The 20,463-nt window shown below is 53.3% G+C and overlaps 11 protein-coding genes across 11 annotated transcripts; 7 read left to right on the top strand and 4 right to left on the bottom strand.

Annotated features, from left to right (window-relative positions):
* Positions 1-1,178: 1,178 nt before the first annotated feature.
* Positions 1,179-2,284, top strand: UTR4 (enolase-phosphatase E1; the record flags this gene model as incomplete). The annotated part of the gene is made up of 2 exons (XM_064838618.1): positions 1,179-1,221; positions 1,431-2,284. The coding sequence occupies 2 exons, from the start codon at positions 1,179-1,181 to the stop codon at positions 2,282-2,284; spliced, it is 897 nt and encodes a 298-aa protein (XP_064694072.1).
* Positions 2,285-2,360: 76 nt separating this feature from the next.
* Positions 2,361-3,202, bottom strand: TRM9 (tRNA methyltransferase, has a role in tRNA modification; the record flags this gene model as incomplete). Its single annotated transcript, XM_064838617.1, has 3 exons — positions 2,361-2,865; positions 2,922-3,046; positions 3,104-3,202. The coding sequence occupies 3 exons, from the start codon at positions 3,200-3,202 to the stop codon at positions 2,361-2,363; spliced, it is 729 nt and encodes a 242-aa protein (XP_064694071.1).
* A 221-nt stretch (positions 3,203-3,423) lies between these two features.
* Positions 3,424-4,470, top strand: mak16 (the record flags this gene model as incomplete). Its single annotated transcript, XM_064838616.1, has 1 exon — positions 3,424-4,470. One exon carries the CDS (start codon positions 3,424-3,426, stop codon positions 4,468-4,470), a length of 1,047 nt encoding a protein of 348 aa, XP_064694070.1.
* Positions 4,471-5,643: 1,173 nt separating this feature from the next.
* On the top strand, positions 5,644-6,696 carry LTS14_005917 (uncharacterized protein; the record flags this gene model as incomplete). Its single annotated transcript, XM_064838615.1, has 1 exon — positions 5,644-6,696. One exon carries the CDS (start codon positions 5,644-5,646, stop codon positions 6,694-6,696), a length of 1,053 nt encoding a protein of 350 aa, XP_064694069.1.
* Positions 6,697-6,781: 85 nt separating this feature from the next.
* YME2 (mitochondrial escape protein 2) lies at positions 6,782-9,372 on the bottom strand (the record flags this gene model as incomplete). The annotated part of the gene is made up of 2 exons (XM_064838614.1): positions 6,782-9,193; positions 9,259-9,372. The coding sequence occupies 2 exons, from the start codon at positions 9,370-9,372 to the stop codon at positions 6,782-6,784; spliced, it is 2,526 nt and encodes an 841-aa protein (XP_064694068.1).
* A 344-nt stretch (positions 9,373-9,716) lies between these two features.
* On the top strand, positions 9,717-11,699 carry LTS14_005915 (uncharacterized protein; the record flags this gene model as incomplete). Its single annotated transcript, XM_064838613.1, has 1 exon — positions 9,717-11,699. The coding sequence occupies one exon, from the start codon at positions 9,717-9,719 to the stop codon at positions 11,697-11,699; it is 1,983 nt and encodes a 660-aa protein (XP_064694067.1).
* Positions 11,700-12,218: 519 nt separating this feature from the next.
* Positions 12,219-13,400, bottom strand: MED6 (Mediator of RNA polymerase II transcription subunit 6; the record flags this gene model as incomplete). The annotated part of the gene is made up of 1 exon (XM_064838612.1): positions 12,219-13,400. One exon carries the CDS (start codon positions 13,398-13,400, stop codon positions 12,219-12,221), a length of 1,182 nt encoding a protein of 393 aa, XP_064694066.1.
* A 504-nt stretch (positions 13,401-13,904) lies between these two features.
* Positions 13,905-14,837, top strand: LTS14_005913 (uncharacterized protein; the record flags this gene model as incomplete). The annotated part of the gene is made up of 1 exon (XM_064838611.1): positions 13,905-14,837. One exon carries the CDS (start codon positions 13,905-13,907, stop codon positions 14,835-14,837), a length of 933 nt encoding a protein of 310 aa, XP_064694065.1.
* A 515-nt stretch (positions 14,838-15,352) lies between these two features.
* LTS14_005912 (uncharacterized protein) lies at positions 15,353-17,667 on the top strand (the record flags this gene model as incomplete). The annotated part of the gene is made up of 2 exons (XM_064838610.1): positions 15,353-15,365; positions 15,479-17,667. The coding sequence occupies 2 exons, from the start codon at positions 15,353-15,355 to the stop codon at positions 17,665-17,667; spliced, it is 2,202 nt and encodes a 733-aa protein (XP_064694064.1).
* A 786-nt stretch (positions 17,668-18,453) lies between these two features.
* Positions 18,454-18,978, bottom strand: LTS14_005911 (uncharacterized protein; the record flags this gene model as incomplete). Its single annotated transcript, XM_064838609.1, has 2 exons — positions 18,454-18,524; positions 18,630-18,978. The coding sequence occupies 2 exons, from the start codon at positions 18,976-18,978 to the stop codon at positions 18,454-18,456; spliced, it is 420 nt and encodes a 139-aa protein (XP_064694063.1).
* A 1,204-nt stretch (positions 18,979-20,182) lies between these two features.
* On the top strand, positions 20,183-20,456 carry LTS14_005910 (uncharacterized protein; the record flags this gene model as incomplete). Its single annotated transcript, XM_064838608.1, has 2 exons — positions 20,183-20,225; positions 20,278-20,456. 2 exons carry the CDS (start codon positions 20,183-20,185, stop codon positions 20,454-20,456), a joined length of 222 nt encoding a protein of 73 aa, XP_064694062.1.
* Positions 20,457-20,463: the final 7 nt, after the last annotated feature.

Raw genomic sequence — 20,463 nt, 5'->3', positions numbered from 1 at the left:
GTGCCCAAGTCGTCTGCTTTCTCGAATTGAGATGAAAGACGGCTCGATCGTTTCTCAACCATATGCAGCGGTGTATATCACTCCAATGGCACTCCCTCACAACGGAAATCTCTGTATGACAACGGATACGATGCTGCAGGCGGATTCAGCAAATAGAGGCTGGTGGTCCTACACCTCCGCATGCAGCTTGTGAAATAGAGCTGCGGTAGTCGGACAATTCATCCGAGTGTGAGAGCTCTGGACTCGCGTCGCTTATGCAGACCAAATGATAATGCACAAGCACATCGCAATCTTTCACGCTCTCGTCGCAATTTCTCCTATACAAAGCTGACGAACAAGTTGGTGGCGCTGCCATCATGAGCCGATAGCGCTGAGCACGGGAGTAGGTACACGTGTTATCGCTTGCGCCATCATCAGATCAGCTGGACAACAAAGGCGCTTTGACTTGTCGTCGTTGTCTGTTCCGCTTGAAGCCGAGCCGAAACACTGCTTTGTTGCTCAGAGTCACGGGACCAGCAATCGTTGCTGGAGGGGCCTAGAATCGCCACCTCCTCTTGGTCGAGAAATAATGTAATTCTCCTGAACAGCGGTGAAGCATGCAAGTTATTTGACAGATCTGCCGTGCATGCGCGTGGCAGATTGAGCACCTATAGACAACGTGCCCGCCGCAGAGATTTTTGCGTTAAGCATATCGTTGCATGCAGTAGTTCCTGCACGCTATTGGGAGTCTCCACTGCCTCTCTGATAGCCGAGAACGAGCAGGGAGAAAGCCAACAACGTGATTGAAGACGATAGCGCTCGAGAATGGAGAAGGGAGTGAATAAGGCAGTCTTTTGAGTCCGCATCTTGTGCGACTATCTACCCTCAGCCAGATTTGCGCGCATTGTTACTGCTCTCGGCGCAACATTAAAGACATTCGCCACCCCCAGTAACGCCCACCCGCTCCGCTCCGCTGCCATGTTGTCGGGTATTTACCGGAAAGCCCACTTCCCGTCTCGGAAACAACGCACATGAGACTCCACAACACAATTCTACCTCGCAGTAGTGTATCCGCCACCGCTACTCGAGCTGCTCCGCTTTCAGGAGGTTGCGCAGATGTGGCGTTGCTAGATTCGCTACGGCACGATCGAGTTTAATCTTCCGACCTACCGCTTCAGGCATTGGACAACAGTGCGAAGATGCCCAAAGTGGAGGGTGTGAAGTATGTGCTGCTTGATATCGGTAGGTTGATGCGGCAGTGAGTGTAGATGGGTTCTGGGGAGTAGGACTGACGAAAGTGAGTAGAAGGCACGATCTGTCCTATCTCGTTCGTGAAGGACACGCTGGTAGGTACGCCACGGCAGTTCTCCATGTTTTCTATATGGTACCCAATTGAGAGGCGGGCGGCGACTGACAACAGCAGTTCCCATATGCACTCAACGCCCTCCCAGACGTACTAGCCACCGAGTGGGACGATGCGAGCTTCAAGCCATACCGTGATGCCTTCCCAGAAGAATACCGCTCTTCGCCAGCGGCCCTGCAGGCCCACGTAGAAGGTCTCACAAAGCGCGATGTCAAAGTCGCATACCTCAAGAACCTCCAAGGCTACCTATGGGAAGACGGTTACAAGTCTGGCGCCTACTCTACTCCCTTGTTCCCGGATGTGGCACCACGGCTGAAGGCCTGGAAGGATGATGGTGTCCGTCTTGCCATCTACTCGTCCGGCAGCGTCTTTGCGCAGAAGCTGCTGTTCCAGCATGTTAGTGTGGGCGATTACACTGCAGCTGTAGCTGGCCAGAAACGCTCGCCAGCAACGGCGAGCAATACTGACGATGGTAATGCTGAACCAGCAAAGAAGGCGGCACGTCGCAGTAGTCGCAACAAGCCGACTACGAACGATGCTATCTCTACGGATCAGGACAAGCCCGATGCTGGCATAACGTCCGCCACACAACCTACAGGCACAGAGGATCTTCGAGGCCTAATGACCGAGGACGGATGGTTCGACACCACCAACGCCGGCCTGAAGGCTGAGGCGACTAGCTATGAGAAGATCGTGCAGGCTTTAAGGTGGAAGCCAGCCGAGACATTGTTCCTGACTGACAACGTAAAGGAGTACGATGCTGCGGACTCGGCTAAACTGAAAGTGCTATTGCTCGATCGACCTGGGAATGCCGTGGTATCGGACGATGATAAGGCTAGGCTGCAAATTGTGTCTAGTCTGGAAGACATCGATCTCACTTCGAGCAAGCCTAGCGATGGGAAGAAGAGCGTGCCAACAGACGAGAAGAAAGAAGAGTCGTAATCAGACTGAATACCAATTTGCGTACGCTCAGCATGAAAGCGAGCCGAGTGCAATGGCAAGACTACCAAAATCTCACTCACTTGACATCTTTCGGCCTTGCTATTGCCCACCAATTATCTTTCTCATAACCAGCCTCGACTATTTCGCCACCGACGGCCTTAACATCAGCTTCTAGCTCGCCCTTGCGGTACAAATGGTAGTAGCGATGGAATGTCTTGTCTTCGACGCCGTGAATGACAACCTGATCACTTGGAGCTTGCCCGCTGGTTACCTTCGACTTCTTCGATCCCTTCATGACCCACGGCACCATCACATCCTGCTCGTCGCCTTCAGACCAGCCGCGCCGGCTGCTTCCTTGCTCCAGCGCCCATACGTAGATGAGAGCTCTGCCATCTGGTTGGAGTGTCGTAAGTATCGAATCAATGGCTTCCCGCCGTCGCTCTGTCGTTGATAGGTGATGTACCACCGCTATAGAGATGGCGAAGTCGAAGTGCCCGTTCCGATGAGGCAGGTCAAGTATGTCTGCTACCACGACCGAATGTGGCTGATGCTGTAATGCAATGCTAGCCAGATTCGACGATCTGACATGGTCAATGACAAGAAATGAGGATGGAATAGACGGTACTGTGGTGCTCACCTGTCTGAGCCAACGATGAAGACGTTTGGATTGACGGCTAAATATTTGCCATTGCCACATCCAATATCTAGTCCTATCGAACCGGCCGGTAGCTCTTGAAGGAATCGCTCGATGATGGGCCAAGGCTGTCAATATTAGTATTTCTGACTCTTTGAAGAGTCGAAGTAACATGTGTACCATACCTTGTAGCGAGTTGACGAGAAGTGTGAGGCGATCTGCTCGTACACTTCATGAACATGCGTTTCCTCGTACTGCTTCCCTGCTTTCAAGACATTGCCCATCAGTGACACCTATCGCCTCGCGCCCCTTCTCAACGGGCCCAGGCTCTGCAATGTACGATTTAGAAAGTAATGTCGAAGTAAATTATTCTTACCCAAACCCTAACCCTTGACAAAGGCATGTGAAATTTTGCCAAGAGTTCGTCGATCTCCAAGTCCTTGAACTTTTTTGTGAAGCAAATGCTATACACCTCCGGAATCACACAACTGACCATCTTTTCATTATGGCATCCGACGAGATAGTGTGGCAGTATATCGGGCACAATCACTGCTCGTTCAAGCTGAAACTACCTCACCACAACTCAAAGCAAGTAAACACCTTCTGCCGTAACGAACACAATGTCACAGGCCTCTGCAACCGACAATCCTGTCCACTGGCCAACTCACGATATGCCACGATACGCTCGGATCCCGCGACTGGAAGACTGTACCTATACATCAAGACTGTCGAACGATCGCATCTGCCAAATCGGTGGTGGGAGAAGATTCGGTTGAGCAGCAACTACACAAAAGCCCTTCAGCAGGTCGACGAGAGGCTGATATACTGGCCGAAGTTCTTGCTACATAAGTGCAAACAGCGTCTGACAAGACTGACCCAAGTCCGAGTTCGAGCCCAGAAGCTAGCTAAGGAGGAAGAGCGACTGGGTGAGCGCATGGTCACACGCATGGCACCTAAGATCAGGCGGCGAGAAGAGACGCGTGAGAGAAAAGCAGAAGCTGCTGCCAAGATCGAGCGTGCGATCGAGAGAGAGCTGGTGGAACGATTACGAAGTGGTGCCTATGGTGATCGGCCTTTGAACGTGGAGGAGAATGTCTGGAAGAAGGTCATGCGTGGGCTGGAGAGGAGTCAGGAAGGTGAAAGGGACGCGGATCTGGATGATGGCATACTTGAGGAGGAAGAAGGTGTGGAGTACGAATATGAGCGCGAGCCTGGAGAAAGAGAGACAGAGGCAGATGTGGAATATGTCAGTGATCTCGAGGAGTCGGATGACGAAGCTGGAGACATGGAGGAATTTGACGATTGGCTGGGAGGTGACAGTGCGTACGAGCAGGATGGCGAGGACGATGATGACGCGAGCGACGATGGAGAGGAGGGAGGAGACAGTGGTACGGCTGCGGCACTGAAGCAGAAGCTGGAAGGCCTGAAGAGGAAAAGGAACGATGCGCCGCCACCGAAGCCACGGAAGAAGCCTTCGAAGGGTCCGAAGACGAATATCGAGTATGAGTATGTGCCGGAACCGCCGCAGAGAGCCATGGAGCTGGCAAGATAGGCTGGTGTGCGCTTGTAGCAAGATCTGCGACTTGAGCTTGGTTAACCTTTGACAAGCGTTCAGCGCTACTGGGTCGTGTCCAGAGGACGGCGCATGTGTTGTGGCTATGAAGTTGTCAATCATGACTGAACTTCGGGACGAACGCATTCGGTATCCCAGGGACAAAGAATGTACACTGGTAGCTGATACGATTACAAAGCCGAGCCTAAAGAGCGTGAATAGTCTGTGACTAGTTATTATGGATATCGTCTTGGCACGGCATTTCTTGCTGCATAGGAGACACTTTCTTGAGCCCCGCGTCATCAGGATCGATCTGCATGCTCGGTTTCGAACAAGAGCAATACATCGCTCCTTGCTCTACAGGTAGGAGCATATGCATCCACATACCGGCAGTCCCCCACCAACCCCTTTCGTAAGGCTATCGACACGCCGAAGCTTATGCATATCGTAATCATGCCTGTGACCCGCGAAGGTAGGCATGGAAAAGTAGAAAAGGCTCTCATAGCCCATGTCTAGTACACCATCCGTTGTCGAGCTTTCCAACAATACGACCATGAAGTGCACTGTCCTTGGGCCTGCCTTTGCAGTAGTCTTGCGTACTGTCTTTGCTGCTTCACCCCCAGGCTATCTACCAAGCCCTGGGGAGTCCGCTTGCGAGGCTATCAGAACATCTTTGAACGTTGCGAACACGACCGTCATCCTTACTGAGTACCACAAGCTCGGGACAAACTTCACAGTCGTCGATCAAGTGCCGTCCTGCGGAGGACCGACCCAAAACTCTACTGTCACAGCCAACCTCTGCCGTATCGTGGCGAATATCTCAACATCAGCAAGCAGTGCTGTCCAGCTAGAGGCCGGGCTCCCGGATCAATGGAACCACCGTATGCTTGCGACTGGCAATGGAGGTGAGGGTGGCTGCGTAGACTACCCTACAGTACAATACGGTGCCTCTTCCGGCTTTGCTTCATTCGGCACAAATGCTGGACACAATGGAAGTGTCGGCTTCGACTTCTTTCTTAACCAGCCTTAGGTTTTGAACGACTTTGGCTACCGTGCTATACATGTCGAGCAGAAGTCGGCAAAGCAATAGTGCGGCAGTACTATGGAGCCAATACTAGCACGAACTACTACATGGGATGCTCTACAGGCGGTAGACAAGCATTCTCGAAAGCGATGCTGTATCCCAACGACTTCGATGGCATGCTTGCTGGCAGCCCTGGTATCGACTGGCTGCATATTGTCAGCTCGAAGGGTATCCTGACCCACCGAATCGGCTGGCCGTACATCAACTCGTCCCGCTATGTTCATGCGGCGCAGTGGGCAGCTATAACAGAGCAGCAGATACAACTCTTCGATTCTCTCGATGGCGTGACTGACGGCATCATCGACGATCCGACAATGTTCCGCTTCGATCCAGAAATTCTTGCATGTGGCGCAGGCATACTAAACGCCTCCGTATGCTTGAACCCAGATCAAGTCAACGCTGTCCATAGCGCGTACGAGCCCATCGCCGACACAGCTGGACAGATTGTCTACCTGTCCTTTGAGCTTGGAAGCAATACTGGGGTCTACAGGGCCAACATCAATGCCACCTCCGGTCAACCACAACTCGGCTATACTATTCTACAGGACTTCTGGCGAGGAGCAATCTACAACGACTCAAGCTGGACGCGGCTCAACTTTAATGAGACGGACATGGACTATGCCATCAAACTAAACCCAGGCAAAGTCAACACAGGCGAGACCGATCTCAGCGCTTACAGAGTCAAAGGTGGGAAAGTGATTGCGTATCATGGTCGGAACGACGAGACTGTGACGTCGGCATTGTCAGCTCGTTATTTCACTCGTGTCCAGCAGAGCCTGAATGCCTCGATCGAGGACATGCACGACTTCTACAGGCTTTTCTGCATCCCAGGCATGCACCACTGCTCGACAGGGCCAGGGGCCTGGGACATAGGTCAGGTGTATCCGCTCGATACAAGACGCAATGACACCGAGCACAACGTGCTGTTGAGTCTGGTCGAATGGGTTGAGAACGAGCGTGCGCCTGATTTCATGATCGGCACAAAGTACTCCGGCGACAAGGTAGGGACTACTGGGATCGTGCAAGCTGAGCGCAGACATTGTGTATACCCTGCTGTCAGCAAGTGGAACTGTCGTGGTAATACTACGCTAAAAGATAGCTGGGACTGTCTTACAACCGACCAGTGGCAAGTGGATTACTGAGTGGTATAAAGGATAAGAAGATAGCTCTCGATGTACAAAATTGAGTGGTATCCAGAAGAACAGGCTCGCTAAACTCAGCGCACAATCAGTACTCGCTAGCCAGAATCTTCTTCAAGCCAGCTGCATCCTTCTCATACGTCTCGATCTTCGTCTGACTGGTCAAGATCTTACCCAAAAGCCATCGTATCCTAGTCTCCAACTCACCAGGCTGCTTCGGTAGCTTCCCAAGCAAATGCAACTCCTGCTCATACTTATCGATACTTTTATTCTCCGCCCCAATGGACTCACTTAGCAAAGCCAGATCCATCTTCGCCGAGAGGACCTTATCGTCCACTAAACGCTTAAACGCCGGCTGATACACTGGCTTACCAGGCTTAATACTGTATGGTCGCCCATTAAGCGAATTCACAGTAATAAGCTCGGCTTGCTCGAGCGCGGCTAGTGCTTTGTCACCTCCAGAGCCATAGGAGTCTTGCATTAGCACTTCGTTATAGCGTAATGTCTCGGATGAGGCCAAGCTGCGTACAAGTGACCATGCTTGCTGTGGTGTCCACTCCCGTGAATCGCTGCCGAGGAGCAGGAACATCTTGAGGATTTCAGATGATGACTGGTCGATAATCTCGTGTACGGCTTTGGATGGAGTTTCACCGGCCTTGATGCGCCGCGCCAAGAACTCGAGATCTGTGAGGCGGCCTCCAAGTAATGGTATCACATCGTCCAGCTCCTTGAGGTCCTTGCGCTTCTGGCTTGGCGTGAGCTTCCTCTCTTCTTCGCCATCTTGACCAGACACTTTCTCCTCCGTAGTGCTGAAGTCGAGATGCTGTATCACGTATCGCTTTGCAGTATCGAGCGAAGAGTCACGTAATGCGATCTGACGGAAGACTCGATCCGGCAGCGCCTTGCTCAAGGACTTGCTGAAGGAGACATCGTTGGTAAGGAATATGACGTGCGCGATATTGGTGGTCGTCCATCTAGCCGCGGCGTCTGCTAGCTTGTCATATACAAGCGATGCTCCATCCTCGCTGTTCTTGTGGAGGAAGTTGTCGATGACGACGACTGGGCGACACTCTGGGTGAGCCTCTAGATACTCGTCGTCGCTGAGATTGGCATCTTTGTCGTCCTTCTTGCGGTTCTCCAGGGCGATGCTCTTGAGCGCGGTAGCTGTGTTGTTCCATATCTTTGATAGCTGATTCTCCAGAGTCTCTGAAAAGCCGGCCTTCACACCAGTCATGCCTTGGGCAGCCAGATCCATCAATCCGCTAATGTTGTTCATCCAGCTGAAGACGGGACGGTAGCCAACTTGTGCAGCAGCCGCAGCAATGGTAGATGCGTCACCACGAGCTTCTTGTATGGGCTTGCAGTCCACCACCAATACCCGGTGAGCTGCACGCTTATGCGCCAACGCATGGTCGACGACCAGCTCTCGCTTGCCGCTCCCTCTCGGACCTTGTACGATGATGAAAGTATCGGCGGTCTCCATTAGCCAAGACTGAATCTGCTCAATTTCGCCTTTTCGGTCGTCCCAGACTACCTGCATACCAGCGTCGTTCGTGTCCATACCATGTCTGAATTGCTTGACACGATTGATCAAGTCTTCGCTTTGCGTCTTAAACCAACGGAAGACGACATTGTCCTCGAGATGGAAAGTACGCGTTATGTGAGTCCTGATGCTGAAGGTACGAATGGGGTCAAAGATAGCGACCGTGATACCGGCAACTAGAGCAGCCAGAAGAGGGATCGTGATCCGCGGATGGTTGAAGATCCAGTCTTTCGCCCACCCACTGCGCTGCTTCTTCTCGTATGTCACTTGTAGAATTGTCCCAGAACTGCCACCTCCCTGCCCAGATGGTACTGTGTATCCATGCAGGCAATTCTTCGCCATGATAGCCTTTCCAGTCCGCGAGAAGTCCAAGTAAGCATAGCGAGGTACCACCTTCGAGTCGGATGGCTGAGCGACGATATCGGCCAGCTTGCCATAGGGTCGAAAGAACGTGTATAGCTGCTCCTGGTTGAGCTCCGCTGCTTCAGCACCTGGCTGAGAGGGCAGAAATTCGACCTTGACACGTTTGGAGGGTAGACGGAACAGATCTTCCACCCAGGGCCTACCTAACACAAGGCTTGCTCTGACACTGGTGAAGGGATTCCACCATGGCCGTACACTGTGGGCCAGCAGATGCTGCCGGACTGCCTCAGCGACCGTAGCTGCGTCAGTGGCCGCATCATGACTGAACTTCAAGAAAGCACCGGCTTCGTTGACTCGTGGCAGGACCTCGACCACCTCGATATGACCAAGACCGAGTTTGCTACCCTGGACAGCATCATGCACAACTTTGGTGGGTGATACCGCGCCTATCCGCTCGAACTTAGCGTGGTCCTGCAAGACGGAGAAACGTCGTCTATCCAGCAGTCCTGTAAGTCTGTGGTACCACTGAGCGTTCAGGGGAAGTAGGTTGTTGAAGAATATGATGCCTTCGCTAGGAGATGTCGAAATATGTCCCTACAAGGCAATGGTTATAAGGATTAGCAGAGAACGCGACAACAATACAAGCGTAGAAGCCATACGGTATTGTTCTCGCCAGCCTCTGATGAGGTATGTCGTAGTGCCGGTGCATATCGTGGGACTCGCCGCCATGGGACGCGCTGGGCGGGAGTAACGAGGAGGCGTTGTGCTAGCATGGCGACATGTACAGCCAGATGACCGGGATGATTTACACCATAGTCTGATCGTATTCTGACTCAAGTCAACAAAGATATTGATGCAGAAAGGTGATATCGTCGATGGGGTGGTTTGTGTACGAGAGTCGTAGGTGGCGCGTGATGATGCGCCACAGGAACGAAGAACTCGCGCTCGCCCGCTTTGTCAGTCGCCTAAGACCACAATCCATCCCATGTCCGACCACCTCTTGGTCACCATGAAAAGAAGATTCTACCAATGGCACAACAATGACAGAATTGACGTTTGTACATCAGTATTCTGGCGATACGCCGAAGAGACGACGTCTTGCCAAAGCATGCGAGTCATGCCGAGCTCGGAAAGTGAGGCAAACCAAGACTCCTTCTTCGAAACCTCGCTCACGTCGATACAGAAACGATGCATACACTTTGCCAACGCAGGAGAAAGTACGTCAAGGCACGATAGCCACGACTCAGAAGATGCCCGCCCAAACGACTCCGGACCCACAGATCAGCCATCGACAGCAAAAACAGGAACTACTTCGAATGGCGACGGAGCAGCACGTCCAGGGTCAGCCTCCTCGCAGCAACATACCCCAACGCAGTCCGCTGGCGGGCGGAAGTTCATCAGCGATCTCAACCCTACGGTAACTTTTCTTCATCGTCCACGAGAAGATGCTCGTGGAAGACTTCTTCCCAACGACGACATAGGTATCTGGATCGATAAACTGGAGTACGACGATCTTATTAGGCGCAGGGATACCGCTACTGCAGAAGCACGAAATCCTTCTCGCCCTGCTAGACGTGATCCGGCTGCTGCGACCATCAATTATGGCTTGCCTGGCGACCAGAGGCCGCATTCCGGTGTACTCGGGCCACTCGTGGACATTTACTTTGAGAAGATACATCCTATCCTACCACTGATGAACGAGGCCGAGTTCCGGGACCAGCAAGCTGAAGGGACTGTGCGAGAGCCACTAGTACATGCTATCTGTCTCGTGGCAGCCAAAGATGCGGACGCAGCAGTCCATCTGAAGCTGCAAGCTTCGCCGTCGACACTGCCACCTCGCGAGTTCTGCAACAGACTCCTTGCATCCGTCATGGGTGCCTTACGAGCACCATGCCAATACGACAAAGTCACCTTAATCCGCATCTTAGCCCTAGCATCAATGCACAGCGAAGGCGCCGATGGTGCGGAAGAATCCTCCATGCTGCTATCCCAAGCCATGCACCACGCCCAAACCCTCGCAATTCATCTTGGTCAACAATCAAACAACCCCTCCGACGCCGATCTATCAATGAAGAGACTATTCTGGTCGTTGTGGATCTTAGACAGGCTGAACTCAATTATGAACGGCCGCCCGATCTTCATGCACGAGGTCGACATCGCTATTGAGAAATTCGAGCCCGGTGAAAGCGGATATCCTGTTTTCGACGCCTGGCTAAAGATCACCGAGTTGGCGGACAAGATCATCACGTACTATCGTCCCGACTACCCGCTAGACGTGACGGGCTGGGAAGACCAGTATCCCGGTCTCGAAGAGATCTTAGATGAGGTTCATGGTTGGCACCTTTCACCTTCGCTACATATGACCACTCATCTCTACTATCTCACGATTGCAGCGCTGTCACACCGCTCAAGGGGCGTGAAGCAGATCCCTCGCGGCACCAATTCTGCTATTCGACAGCGACTGTGCTCGAGCGAAGTAGCCAGACTCATGGACTCGGATTATGATGGGTGTAAAGTCCACGCTCTACCCATCGTACCGTACTCAGTGTCCATCGCGCTGTCAGTAGCTTATCAGCATCTCCGCCAATCGCAATTCGATCACCAGCAAAAAGACGCGTGTAGAGAGTTTCGCAAATGCGCCAAGATCCTACAGAGTCTCCGTCGAACATGGAGCTCGGCAGACACAATGGCCGCACTGGCCAAGAAAGTCCAGGATGAAATGGACAAGGCGCCTTCGCTCGCCTCATTCCGTATCACGCGCGAAGCGCAGAGACGAGCAGCTGAAGGTGAAAAGGAGAAGGAGAAGAATGTGCCGTGCATGCCTGCCATCACCGGCGAGCGAATGGGTCTCACAGATGGTCTTCCTTCGGAACAGGCTGCCGTACAAGGTGCGGTAGATGAGCAGACAGCACTACTCACAGCACCACCAACGGAACAGACGCTGGTGGAAGGCAGTTTTGGTCTCTTCGACGGCATGGATGATGTCTTTGGCACGTATCTGGATCCGAATTATCCTGTCAACTTGGACGATCTGTCGTTTCTGGATGATATGCAGGATGATATGCATACGCTTGGTTACAACGACGCGGTGATCTACTGATAGAGTGAGTTTGACGGAGCAAGCGTAGAAATCTACATGAGAAACGTGAGCTGTTCCCAGATTCGTGGAATAATGAATGTTTGATATGCTGAGGCTAGCTATCTAAGAGCTGGTCCACACTTCATCTTGGCCCCCTGTAGGACGGCGGGACGAGGCATATAGCCTGACGAGCCACTATGGTCTGCGCACCCTTGCCAATACGGCTTTTCGTTCTGCCATTCCATTTGGCATAGAGCTGATAAAAGATTGAGATTCACCGGCACTTTTGGCGCCGAGGGCTGGAGCGCTTGCGCTTCGCAAGCAACATTGGCATTTAAGCCACTGATCCTCCACCAGGTGATGACTGCATCTCTCGTTACGCTGTGAAGGTACCGCGCCATGAGGTCGTGCAGTCACGATGTTCCAATCGATCCGAGGATCATGGATTCGTAATCGCTCCAACGAGCAGCATCAGACCTGTGCTAGCCTGCGTATTTGAAGCTTCTTGATATATGGTCGATTCGTGACTTTACTATCAGCTCAACCAGTACCCTTCGGCGTAATAGCACTAGACGCCCCCTTCGGCGTGCTGGGCGTAGTATTTCCCCCAGCATTCGGCCGACTCTTCCTCCTCCTCTTCTTCTCCTCCCTCTTATCCTTATCCGTCTTCGCCGCCGCTCTCGCCTCAGTGAAAACAGGCGGTGGCGTAGGCGCCTTGACCACTTTCGGACTCGCAGCAGTCGAAGAAGAAGAAGTCTCCTTGGCTTCCTTGGCTTTACGCGCTGCGACTAGTGCCGCTTCTTCATCTGCTTTGCGCTTCTTGACTGCTGCGGCGGAGGAGGTGAAGCGGAAGTTTCCGGGTTCGCCGACGAGGGGGTTCTCGTCCATGTATTCTTCGCTGAACTGCATGGATTTTTGGAGGCTGTCGACGAGGATGCGGGCGGTGTGGAAGTCGTTGTCTGTGGTGTTGCCAGCTGTTGCAAGTTCGGGTGCTAAGGAGCCTGAGCGTAGCGACTGTGTGTCTGCAGATGCACCAGGCACCACACTACCTTCTCGAGATCCATTCGGTGATCCTTGTGTGGACCCTCCTGCTGTGGCCGTTGCAGTTGAGGTCGTTCGGGGTGGAAGATACGTATGACCAGTAGTAGGCGTGAAAGATGATAGGCTAGCAGTCCTCTCAAACATCTTCTCCAGACTCGTCACAGCACTCAGCATCCTGTTCCCAACCACGTCTGCCACACTCGGTGCCTGGTACACACTCTCGTTGACGATATAATACGTCCCTCTCGTCTCCGTATTCGGGTAAGGTGAGTCTCGCGTTGCACCCGTCTGATCTTCCAACCTCTGCTGTTCCCTCAGGACCCACACCCCACTCGGCTGAGCTGGCTTCTGCTCATACGTGGGGACCTGTAGAGGCTTCTCAGCAATCACATACTCCAGTCCTGGTCGGTTTCGCAGGATGCCCTCCAGCCGAGCAGCATTGTGGACGAGCTCGTAGGTCTCGAAGTTGACAGCCGATTGTCCAAAGAGCAAGCCGTTTTTCGTGGTGGGGTCGAAGAAGGGGGACTCGGAGAAGTAGCGGTGGATGAAGCGTTCTTCCATGTACGTATGTGGTGGTTCCACGCCGGGTTTGTATTGCTCGGGGTCGAGCCACCACTGTATCATGTCTGGTCGGCGGTGCACGATCTCGTCCAGTGGTGGGTCGGCTGGGGTGGTAGCCATGTTGGCGGTACGATTGCGAATGTTCGCAACAGAGTCTGATCTGACCTTATTCCTGACTTCGAGATTGTACTGCGAGCTGCGCGCCGAAGCGCGAGTCGTGGTCAGAGCAATACACGAGAGGTAGATCTAATGCAGCGAGCGATAGATCGTGGACGGGAAAGTGACTGCTTAATAAGCAGTCTCAAACTCAATATGATGTGAGGAAGGGTCAACAGGCAGCTCTCCTCACCTTGCGCTCCGGACTTGTTATCAAGTCCGGACAGGATTAGCAGAGGGCCTGAAGATCCACCTGTAGTGTGATAGAGGTACAGTAGTAGGCTAAGTATACATGTTCCTTGAGAAATCGGACCTCTGCAATGCAATCACGCCCTTCACCTTCTCCTCCAGCTACACACTCTGCTTGCACAGAAGGAAGGTAATACGCTAGCAGAACACGCTTGGGCCGAGACAGAAGATTGGCGCAGACCGCCAAGTTGGCACTACTGCTATACACAATCTACCATTATGGCCTACAACGATATTGACCTTTCGTCCACGTTCGTACATGCAGGCTGGGAGATCAAGTACGCCCTCCTCAGCCCTCACCCCGAGCCATCGAAGGTCGAGCAAACAGTCGTCTTCGTACACGGCACTCCATGGTCATCCGATGTCTTTCACCCAATTGCCAAAGCACTCCTAGCAAGGAGACCCTACGACATCCTCCTCTACGACTGCCCCGGCTACGGGACCTCACAGACCCTCCAACCCGGCAACCATCCCAAAACCCACGGTGGCAAATTCTCCGGCGACACTTCCATCAAAGCCCAAGGCGCAGCCCTATCAGCACTCCTAACCCACCTCAAACTCGACGGCAAAGGCGAGAATATCAAGCCCTCAGTCATTGCCCACGATATAGCCGGCACAATCGCCCTCCGCACGCATCTAATCCACGGCTGCCAATACCGCAGTCTCATGCTCTGGGACACGAACGTCGTACTACCATGGGGCGACGGTTTCTACAAGCACTGCAGAGCCGAACCGGACCTCTTCCTCCAACTCCCGTCGAAGATCTTCGAGGGCGTGGTTCGTGCAGTCATTCAGAGCGCGACGTACAATCCCAACGTCCTGAAACGTGGTTGGGAGGACATCCTAGCTGCATACTGGATCGGATCTGAGACGAGCCAAAAGGCTTTCGTGCAGCACATTGCGCAAGCTAATGATGATGATGTGGCGGAGATGTTGGATGGGAATCTTTATGAGAAAGTAGCATGTCCTGTCAAGATCCTATGGGGAGAGGATGATAAATGGATTCCACGGGAGAAGATGGAGAGGTTGGCGGAGATGGTCAAGCATGTGTTGAAGGAGTTTGTGACGGTGCCTGAGGCGGGACATTTGTTGATGTTGGATCAGCCGGAGAGGGTGGCGATTGAGGTTTATGATTGGTTGAGTTCGGAGTGAGTGAAGGAATGGATGGATGGATGGACGGATGGGTGTGAGACGGCAAGTAGATTTCTTTAGCTAGATACAGTGTGTCTTCATGGCCTTTCGCGATATCTGTTGTAGACGTTTCCCACGTTCTAGTCCTTCAGAGTGTATATATTCACGTCCATTTCTCGGTACGTTTCCAGGCTCAGCCCTAATTCTACAGAGCTTAGCTTATCAGCAGAGTCACATGCTCGGGCCCTCTAGCGTCATAACTCTCGACCTCGACACCACTCACGGTGACTGCCTATCACGTTACTACTCCGCCTTCTCCGCTCCACCCCCTCCACTATCGCATCACCTAGAGACATCACCTTCGCCTTCGTTTTGCGTCTTCTGTATAATTACAAGCTCGTCACTAACAACTTCGTCATTCCGACCCGCATCCGGACGGGACTTGACTCGACGGCGATAGCATACTACAGCCATACAGCCACCACATTTGCATACACAGCATCGATAGTGCCAGTACTGCTGGTGGAAGCCCCAACATGTTCTCCGAATGTAAGTGTATCATACATCCTTTCCTCTTCATCAGAGACACGACATCACGCTTCCGCCTTGTGCTCGCGTGACTACATGACGCATCCGGCTGACCACAACCACGACGGCGACAGATGCCTCACGCTTCCTCCAGCAGAGCAACGCTCGCCTCTCCTTCACGCAAGATCAAGCCCCATCACGGAATCAATCGCGAAACCCACTCGATCGACGGCGATACAACCAGCGACCAGGCATGAACCCATACCACCAAGCCTCGCAGTCACAGTCGCGCTTTCCCTTTGCGTCACGACTAGGCAGGAACAATGATCCCGCGCAGGCCCCACTTTTCTACAGCACGACCGAGGACTTTCCGGAGGATGATGAGGGAGAGCAGCACGATAGGGACGTGGCTGATGCGTGGGCGCTGCAGAGGAGTCGGCAGCATTTCGGACCGAGTAATCTGACAGAGAGCTCGGAGCTGGATGACGATGCGGTCGAAAAAGTGGAACATGGGCAGAATCATGATAGAGACGAGAGTCCGGAGGTGAGACGAGGCAGAGCTGCTGTGTCGCGATCAGCGATGTTGAGGGATGTGAGTGTGCCCGAGTCGGATATCAGCACTGCGCCGAGCTCGAAAGGTAAAGGGAGGCTGGTGGATGTGAATCTGGCGAGTACAATCAACGAGGAGCCACCGGAATCGTTAGCGACGTTATCACCTCGGATGGATCCAGATGAGCGGCCTACGCCTTTCCAGACCTTTAGGACTCCTGTCAAAGATCTACGCCAAAGTTCATTCATCCCTATGGAGACGGACGAAGAGGCGAACATCGCTATGCCACGGCCAACATCACCCGATCGAGAAAGCGTGCCCCCGACTGTTATCCTACCATCGCAGGAACCACCGAAACACGATGCTTTCTGGGCCAACTTGTTCCAGATCTGTCTCTTCGCCATGTTCGCAGCATTCGTGCTTATATGGTTCCACACATCCACTCCCACATCGAAGAACCCACTCGGCGACACGATATACAGCGCATTACGCGGTAGCACGAACATGCTTCTATGGGACACCATGATCGCGATCGTGGTGGCCTTGATCTGGCTGGCCCTTTTGCGGAACTTTGTACGGCCTCTCGTCTTTACAGTCTTGATCGCGGTCCCGGTCATCCTCTTCGCTTTCTCGCTATACCCACTGATCGCTTCCTTCAAGGGAACATGGCATGGGACAAGTGTGCAGGATCGGGCAATGCGATGGCTAGCTTTTGTGCCTGCGGTCGTGGCCGCAATATGGACTTATCAGGTCATCATCGGTCGTCACAGCCTGGCACGAGCTATCAGCATCCTTGAATTCTCCACAAAGGTCCTCGCCACTTCTCCACACCTCATAACACTAGGCTTCGTCACGCTAGCGCTGGTCGTCTGCTGGACATGGGGCTGGATGCTAATGTTCGAGCGCTTATTCCTTTCCGGCCATTTCAGCGGCGCGAAGAAGTGGGTCCTGGATGCCAACAGCTGGTGGCTCGGCGCATTTTTCGTCCTCCAATACCTCTGGACTCTGAACATCATCGCCGGAGTCCAGCGAGCAAGCACAGCCGCCACCGTAAGCCAATGGTACTTCCACCGCAACACCATCCCGCAACCCAGCAGCCAAGAAGTGGTCCGCGCCAGCGTCTCCCACGCCACCGGAGCCTTCTTCGGAACCGTCTGCCTCAGCACTTTCCTGAGCTTACTCGTCCGCTTACCACTGATAATCCTCCCCGGCCGCTTATCAAGCATCCTAAACATGTTCGCCTACTGGATCATGCCCACCTCCCTCGTCACTCTCACAAACCCACTCACCCTAACCTACGCCGCCATCCACAGCCAACCCTTGAATATCGCCGCCAGAGGTCTAGGCCAGGTCCATTTCATCTCCCGCACCAACCCCTCCAACACCATGGCACCACGCCAATACTCGCCCCAGTCCGGCTCGGCCATCATACCCTACCGCCTGGCCAAACTCCTCCTACAAGCAACCCGCTACATCATGTCCTTCGCCCTCGGCATGGCCGGCTGGGTCCGAACAGCGCATAATCTCAAACTGGACGGGGTCGCGGGCGGTCTTAGGGGGAGCCTGTATGCTTACGTGGTGGGATTGATCGCGGGGACGATCGGGTTCGCTGTTTTGGGCGCGGTGGAGAATGTGGTGGGTGCGGTTGTGGACGCGGCGGTGATTTGTTGGGCTAGTGAGACGGGGGGGAGGGGGGAGGCGAGGTTTTGTCGCGAGGCGAAGGAGTTGTTCGGGGAGGATGATGGAGGGGTTGTTGGGGGTGGGGGGAGGTAATTAGGGTGGCGTGGTGTGATGTTATATGATTCGGATGGGGATGGGGCGTTTTGTGGGACAGGGAATATTTGGGAGGAAGGGGGGGTTTTGGCATACCCTTATTGCGTGTATGATGCACGCTTGAGCGCTGTTCTGTGATACAGTACCATATCTTTGCCTACATCGTATACCGATCTTTGATGCATGTCACTGCGTGCGAAGAGGCACGACCATGAACCCCCTGGCTGTGCGGCAAAGGTGACACCGCGCGTATGGACGATCTCGTGCTGCATAGCACCCGAACCTGCTCTACTGATGTGAACGCTCGTCACTCTCCTTTGAATAGACACTGTTTTTCGAGGGCCTCTCAATAGGCTCCGTCGTTGCCATCCCGTCGGACTGATAAGACACACATTCCCCACCCGCTGCGCTTTGCCACTCGCTACTGCAACGGCGATCAGGCATTCCCAAACACTTCTCCCACCTGGAATCCGCTGCAACTGACACTCGCGAGCGCTACACTTCCCGGCCCACGGTATGTGTCCGACGGCCTCGATCAGAAGTAAATCATGCGACTATCTTCCCCATCTAGCTCAGCCATACTGCATATCTTGTCGTCCACATCTTTACGATGCTTCGAAGCTGCGGTTGCACACTTCGCGCCAGAGACGGTGTGGTCAAGTGTCATATTCACAATTTTCGTCGTGCCAAAGAACCGGTACCTCAAGGGCTGCGCTCTCGAAGGGATCCAGTTCTTGTAGTAGCCTGGCTTATCGACGAAGGTATCAGGGTGTCCCGGCCCTTCACCTAGAGATGCTCGAAGGCTTGTGGGTGGTTGTCCTCCTGGTTGGTTTCATGATGTCCCTCAACCTGCCTGGCTGGAAGGTAATCTCGATTGCAATAGGTATTTCATCTTTTGTCAGCAGTCAGTACATGTGCATCATTCTTGCAATCCGTAAGTACCATACCAATCGTCAGCTTACTGACACTCAAGTTTCCGGATACCAACTGTCCGTTCACGAAGTCAAGATAGGAAGAGAGCAGCACAGTAGTCAATGCTCCAGCTGGAGACTTGTTGAGGACCAGATAGTTGGGCGTGAGTCTGCCGCTGATCTTATAGGTGACGAGGACTTGCACACACCTCCCGTAAGGGAAGTTGGGATGTGCCACGACCTCGATTCCAAGTGGCGTGTCCATCCTTGGATCTGCATATATCTCGTACCAGCCATCCTTGGAGCCTTGAGATCTTGCGTCTTTGTGATAATCTTGATATGGTGTCGACGAGTCGAGAGCCCAAAGTTTCAGCTCGAGATTGTTTGCCTCGTCGTACATCGTGGGACTTGCCTGTGTTGAATGCGTATTGTGAATGTGTAGTTGATGTACGAGAGTGATAATTTTGCTCAGTATGGCAAGACGAGAGAGTAGTCCTGCGGGAGGGTAGGAGCGGGTATGGACGATGCTGAATGTGAACGCGTGGAAAGAGAGACATATAGCAGAGGTGGCGAGGCCCCGTTTGTCTCTACATACCACTGTTTTGCGCATGGCCGTCTCCATGAAAGGCCTGACACACCGAAAGTCTGTGTGTCTCAGACGGAATACCAACAAAGAACCGTTCTGTGGAGAGGTCGTCGACGCAGAATGCAACTACTCCCCAGGTGGGATTGTCCGCGAGGTGCGACGAACCGCCAAAAGCTTAGATTTTGGGGGGAGTCCATGTCGAGATTGAGCGACCATCGCCAATCCTCGTGCCTGGTTTACGAATACTGTCAGTGATATCAAGCTCGTTGAGTGTGATTTCTCAATCTTGGTCAACATGATCAAGCTCCTCGAGTGTATCTTGTGTAACCCACACGCACATCAGTCTGTCGGATTCCCCTCGACTCAATCCTGCTAATGCTGTTGCTGCTGGCGCTTTTTGGCCTTCAACGCTCGCAAATGCTGCTGGAGATCTATCTTTCGTAACTCTTCTTGAAGCAGAGCCTCCTCTCCCGGATCATCTTCAACGATTCCAGCCCGTGACGGAGATGCATGTCCAGACAGGTGTTGAGTAGATAATGCCTCAGCTTGGAGGACGGAGTCGGGCCTGGGTCAAAGCGAGAAGCACCAACGGGACTGGAGTCTCGACCCGCCTGAGGGCCTGCAGACTGTGGGCGCATGCTTAAAGATGGCCCGCGATAGATTGGTGGTGGGGTCACACCATACAGATCCTCGGTGATCTCGCGCAGTTCGTGAAGATAGGCTCCTCATCATCCTTGTCATTTGCATCATTCAGAGATGCCAGGCTACCAAGCATGCAGACTGCCGTAGTGCGATGACACTCTTCTCCTCCTGGAGCCTTACACAAGCCATGCGCCTTCTGGCCTACGACTGTCGAGCCAACATGCATCAGGACATTGAAGGAGAGAGAAGAAGTGAATGGAATGTCGTTTGCCAAGATCTGACATCATGATCACGTGCCTACGTTGATCGAGCAACGTCAAAGGCGTCGATAGCTTCACAAGGTAGTGCTACATTAGTCCTCAGGTACACTGTAGAGATGGCAGATCCCAAGGCAGAGGAGATAGCCAGCTCAGAAGGTGGTTCGTCTAGTCCAAGCATCGTGGGGAGATTCCCTTGCTTACAGCGATATAGGCCCCAAACCAGACCGCTCATCCGTAGCTCGCGACACAGCAGCTAGCGATGCCAAAATGGAGAACAGCCTCGAATTGAACAAAGCCAACAAAGTTCACACCACCGATGCTTCAGAAGTAGCAGGCCATCAAGGCAAAGGCACTGGCCTACTCGACAAGCTCACACCAGGCAAGAAATGACGGCCAC

Source organism: Recurvomyces mirabilis (assembly GCF_035927965.1).
Source record: "Recurvomyces mirabilis strain CCFEE 5264 chromosome Unknown scaffold_14, whole genome shotgun sequence".
Taxonomy (NCBI): Eukaryota; Fungi; Ascomycota; class Dothideomycetes; order Mycosphaerellales; family Teratosphaeriaceae; genus Recurvomyces; species Recurvomyces mirabilis.
The sequence above is the reverse complement of the archived record's forward strand: the minus strand, read 5'-3'. Positions and strand labels throughout refer to the sequence as shown.